The 6,000-nt window shown below is 47.8% G+C and overlaps 1 protein-coding gene across 1 annotated transcript in view; it reads right to left on the reverse strand.

Annotated features, from left to right (window-relative positions):
* Positions 1–5,681, reverse strand: part of nwd2 (NACHT and WD repeat domain containing 2) — a 29,017-nt gene extending 23,336 nt beyond the window's left edge. Inside the window, exons 1-2 of the mRNA XM_084691695.1 lie at positions 5,667–5,681; positions 4,726–4,897 (exon numbers count right to left, since the gene is read on the reverse strand). Coding sequence (XP_084547821.1) covers positions 4,726–4,897; positions 5,667–5,681 — 187 coding nt within the window. The remainder of the gene's footprint in view (positions 1–4,725; positions 4,898–5,666) is intronic.
* Between the last annotated feature and the right edge of the window lie 319 nt (positions 5,682–6,000).

Genomic DNA, 6,000 nt, shown 5'->3' on the forward strand with positions numbered 1-6,000 from the left:
GGGCCATGGAAGAGTGTGTGTGAGTGTGTGTGACAGACGGACGAGAGCAAGGGGTGCTTCTCATTTCTGTCTCTCCTCCTCTGTCTCTTCCTCTCTCTCTCTCTTTCTCTCTCTCTCTCTCTCTCTCTCTCTTTTCCATTCCCTTCATCTCACACTCCTTCCCTCTCTCCGGCTCTGTCCTTTGCTCCTGTCCTCCTGCTCTTTCTATCACGGTCTTTCTTCTGGTTTCATCACTTTGCCCATTTGTCCATACTAAAGTCCTCTGGTTAATCAGTTAACCACTGACTTGTAGGGACAGCCCCAACAGGTCTAGAAGGCATATGAGCTCAGGGGGTCTGATTGAAACAGAGAGAGGAAAGAGGATGTGCTTGACAAACCGAGTCTTCCCCCGTGACTACTGCAATGGGGTGTGTGAATGTGTGAGCGTGTGAGTGTATGAGAGAGTGACAGAGAGCCCGTGTGCACGTGTAAGTCCATGCATGCTAGACCGATTCGCCAATGGATTTGTGTATCTACACACACTAAGCATGAGCCTGCCATACTTAAACGTATGGATGGACAGGACATCTATGGAGCGGAGAACAATGCTGACGAGGGGTGGCACCCAGCTGAATGCTTCAGCGGACCTTGTATAGCACAGACGTCACTACTGTCCCCGAGAGCAAAGAAACATCCAGACTGCCTGTATCTGATCAGGGTAACATTCTTACATGCCACTTGAGGCCATTGCGTGATCGCCAAATGACCGTTAAAGCCGAACACACCACAACAAACCGCAACCAAACCCCAACAACATCTGGAACCAAACCAGTCAGAATGACTGTGGTGTCATGGGCTGGGGCTGTGCTCGAGCCCCTCACTGTTCTGAGTGCTTGGGGAGTTAGCGGAGTCTGAAGGGGTTGCCAAAATAGTCACCGCCACTCTCCTCTTCCCCCGCCCCCCCCCCCCCCCGGGAGGGAGGTGAACAGGAGTGGAAGCGGTATGCTCGGTCACACCCCATAAACCGCCCTCCACTGCAGAGTGGCTCGGCTCCATCAACCTCCTCTCTTTTTCTCTCTATCAGCCTCTCTCTCTCTCCCCGAGAACGAATCTATTAAATAAGAACCACCGGTGACACCGGTCAGTCCCTCTCTCCCTCCCTCCATCTCCTCCTCCCCTCCTTCTATGTCCTCCCTCCCTCCCTCCCTCCACTCCCTCCCTCCCTCCCTCCCTCCCTCCCTCCACTCCCTCCCTCCCTCCCTCCCTCCCTCCCTCCCTCCCTCCCTCCCTCCCTCCCTCCCTCCCTCCCTCCCTCCCTCCCTCCCTCCCTCCCTCCCTCCACTCCCTCCCTCCCTCCCTCCCTCCCTCCCTCCCTCCCCCTCATCCTCCCGGTGATCCTCCACTCTCTCAGCTCCCTCTCTTTCAGCAGATTGAATTTTGAAAACGGGCCCGGCCCGTGAAAATTCTCTTTGGAGTTTTATAGATTTCACGGTTAAGCGTCTGACATGATTGACGATGATACGAGATCTCTCAAACATAGAGGAATGGAGGAGAGATATTCTTTTGGAAAGAGAGAGAGTAAAAGTTATGAGTTTTGAACAATAATTATGTTTTTGATGGAATCTTAGTTGCTAACGAACACAGGCTGTGATCCGTGCCCAAAAAAGCATCGCGAAAATATTACGCTGATTAATTCCTTTCTGATATGAATACTAATTGGACGTCTCAGAGGTGACGTGTCGTGTTTGATAATGGGATTGTTGGAGAAAATGTATCATTTCCTGCTTCACATCCCATGGCCCTTGGTCCTAAAGAGCGTGGGTGTTCTTGCATACAGACAGACATCTACTCTCAGTTTGTTAGGACTAAGACTAATGCTGTGAATGCACCCCCACCCACCCCCAAGCCTACCCCCCCTTCTTCCACACACATACCAAGTCTAATCATTGTTCATTGATAGATCGGTATAGATTAATTCTTCTCTCTGGCATAAAGCTGCTGTCTGGCAACTGACGAGAGAAGATAACAGTGTGTTTTTAATTGATCAGGGAAAGCAGCTGTGGTGAATACAACGTGGAGAATACACAGACGCGCACACACACACACACACATGCACAGTTTGAGCAATGCTCCAACTCCAGCCCTACACACACAAACGTGCACATACACAACCCCACAAACACACGTATACACAGCCAAACACACGCACACACACACAGTTTAAGCAGAGCTCAAACCTGAGCCCCAAGTCAGAATGATTCATTTGCACTACGTCTTCATCAGGGACCACGACTCAGCACACGTTACTCATATGGCTCTCAGCATCTTGGCGATACATCAGAAAGCATAACATGCATACCAGCAGAGAAGAAGCAGAGAAACATACTGTAAGTTACCATCAATAAATGCTTCATGGTATGCCACCGCGTACCGCTATACAGGACTGCTATGAGGAACGATGATTTAGAGTGTTCTAGTTTTTTTTTCTGACCAGCAAATAGCACACATCGGTCATTGGTCACTTACTGGTTGCAGTATGCCTTTCTTTGCAGTCCACTGACAGTGTACTAAGTCAGTTGGTCAATTGAGGGAGCAGACAGACAGAAGAGAGATATTTACAACATGTCAACACTGCACAGCTCAGCACATAAAAATGTAAGCAGTGTATACCACACTTGAGAGAACCTTGTCGCCAGACAGCAATAAAATGGCGCCATAAAACTGTTATGACACTGTGCTTATCTCTCAATAGAATATATTTAAGATCATTGCTCCAAAAGTGTTCGATCGTGAACATGAGTTCAGTACATTAAAATCGGTATTATTGAACAATAATATAGATACAGTATATGCATGTCTTCGAAAAATACCACCTGAAACTATTGGACATTAATTACATTTGGTTGTAAGAGTTTGGTATTGTAAGTAGCACTACATACATACTGCCCTCTAGTGGCGATGCAGAAACCACACCTGTTTTGATGAGCCCTGTAACAACTGATCTGTCTGGAAAATATACCAAGCAATTTGTTGACATGTATTTACAGAAATATTAGACGCGAGGATAGAGGCCTTGTCTCTCCATTTGCAGCCTACCTCACTGTATTTGTGCTTTTCCATGCTCTATCTACCTTTCTTCACTTGCCTAATCTTTGAATTTGCAATGAATTTTACTTCTGATAGGCCGTATGATCAGCTTTACACTATTTCAAGCAATTGATATTAGATATGATGACACGATTGAATAGCTTCCGTAGACTGGAACTACTCGTTTAGATTAGTTAGTCTCTGATCTTGATTCTGACAATGAACTTGTCAATGAAAGTCACACATCATCCCTCTTTCTTCATTTCCCATCCTCCTCTCTCTCTCTCTCTCTCTCTCTCTCTCTCTCTCTCTCTCTCTCTCTCTCTCTCTCTCTCTGTCTCTCTGTCTCTCTCTCTGTCTCTCTCTCGTTCTCTCTCTCTCTCTCTCTCTCTCTTTCTCTCTCTCTCTCTCTCTCTCTCTCTCTCTCTCTCTCTCTCTCTCTCTCTCTCTCTCTATCTCGTTCTCTCTCTCTCTCTCTCTCTCAGCCTACTCCACTTTCCTTGTGTTGTTTATTCCAAATTTAGCGAGGACTATTTTTAACCATCTTCCCTGTGGGCATATTCAAATACACTTTCTGTTAGTGGAGGAGAGAAGTCTTCCCATTGACTCGCGAGCCATGGTATTATTTTGTGTGCGCCTCTGACATTTTCTACACGCGCTGCACACAGAGCGAGCGTCCCTATCTCCCTCGGCATGACCAATATACACGCAGACTGCCTGCCATGAGAATAACATGCTGCTTAATAATGACCATGATAGGCTGACGGAACTGGATCTGCATATCAGAATGGCTTCCAGACCCCAAAATAATAAGAGGACATCGAGACTACTGCACGCACGCCCTAATAAGAAGGCTTGGCTAGTTCTCACGTGTCGAGTGAATAGGACATGATTGACCAGTGGTAATTGCATTTGGAGGGATTAATACTTGTCTCATCCTCATCATCATACTCATCCTTCTCAAATGAGAGAATCTTTGAGGGGTGGATCTGGACATGATTCTCCGGGGTGGTATGGGGGTGGCATGGGGGTGGTATGGGGGTGGCATGGGGGTGGTATGGGGGTGGCATGGGGGTGGTATGGGGGTGGCATGGGGGTGGCATGGGGGTGGTATGGGGGTGGTATGGGGGTGGTATGGGGATGGTATGGGGGTGGTATGGGGGGTGGTATGGGGGTGGCAGGGGGTGGTATGGGGGTGGCAGGGGGTGGTATGGGGGTGGCAGGGGGTAGTTGTAGGGTGGCAGGTGGTAGTTTTAGGGTGGCATGGAGGGACGGTGTGCTACGATGCCACCATCAATTATTGTAACATTGTAGTGAAAATATTGCCAATAATAATCATATGAATATTCTTGAATTAAATGTTCTAAAATGTAAATATATAAATATGTAATTTTAGTACGGGGAGGTTGGGGTGTCTGCTGGGGTTACCACCCTTTGCCACCCCTTGGATCTGCCAGGGTAAATGCTGCAAAACGGTTTGGCATAAACAGAAGTAGCAAGTTCAGTTTGTTTGTTTTTTTGCACTAATTAACAGCTCACCAAACCCAGAGAAAATATTAATCCCATGGTGTTGGGTAATTCTTGTAAAACATGTTTAATATGTTTGGCTCACATGAGAGACCAACACATAGTTCCCCCATGACAAACATTGAGGCTTACCGTCAGGGTTGGCGCAAATGAAGACTCGAACGCTCCGGCCAGTGGGAACGTGGTGCGGAGGCAGGGCGAGGACGTTGCCACTGATGGCCGCCCTGCGGAGCGCCGATTCCCGCGGGCAGGGCTGCCTGCTTCCCGCTCCCGAGGGCCACATGGGTGACGACTTCCAGCGTGGCTAAAACAATTAGACACAAACAACCGCACATACACAGAGAGATTGGTGCATTTAGTGACATGTTGTACAGTTAATGCCACACGCGTACGCGCAAGGGCACATGCAAGCACGCACACTATCCTCTTACACTCGCACGGGCACTCGCTCGCGCGCGCACACACACACACACACACACTTACACACACAAACAAATCAAGTTAGGATGGATCTGCCAAATCGGAGGGAAGGAAACCCCGGAATAGACTAATGCAATAGCCTACTGTTATTATTGCATTGGGGCTTTTTGTTTTACGCATAATTGTTGTGTTGCATGCGTAATCACAATACATTTCCTTTGACTATGGCTATGAATAATGCATGCCATGCTGTAAATAGACAACAACACATGAAAAGACAAATGAAAAATACAAAACAGAGAGGGCAAGCATCGGACACAATCCCACCCAGGAGAAGATGCTTGCGGAAAGAGTGGATATGAATAACCGACTAATTGTTATTCGGTCGGGAGAAGATCGCTGGTTTTCCGGAGTTGATCTATCCCGGAATGTTTGTTTCAAAGACGGAAAACCTCAGAACAGGCAACAAAGCAAGGCAAAAGTTGGGAAGTCCACGAACGATACAATGGGCAATCCTTTTAGTTGGCTATTTGTAATGTAATTAGCCCAAAATATTAAATCACTGAAGCATCGCATCAATGGAGTTCAGTGTTTCACTGGCGAGTGATGATGCTGCGGGTAGGTACTACAACAGAACACTTCTTGATGCTCACATTCATTCGCTTCATTTCTTGGCTTTCGAAAATATCCAACCGTTGATTCTAGGGAACCGGCAGACACGGTAAAAACGCCCATTAGTTTTTTTTTTCTGACCGGGAGTCAGCCCCTTGAGACGGGTGAAACGACTGCCGTTTGGCGAAGAGCGGTGGTCAGCATCCTGCCGTTGCCTCCGTTGCGAGCAAGCGCTGGTGGCGGAGAGCTCCAAATACACTCTCGCTCTCTTTCTCTCACTGTCTCTCTGTCTCTCTCTTTCTCTCTCGTTCCTTCCGTCAGATAGACTCGAGGGTCTTCGCTGACTATCCGGCAGAGCTAATGGAAATTGCAACG

This window comes from Hypomesus nipponensis, chromosome 25 (assembly GCF_054491055.1).
Source record: "Hypomesus nipponensis isolate SF chromosome 25, ASM5449105v1, whole genome shotgun sequence".
NCBI classification, from domain to species: domain Eukaryota; kingdom Metazoa; phylum Chordata; class Actinopteri; order Osmeriformes; family Osmeridae; genus Hypomesus; species Hypomesus nipponensis.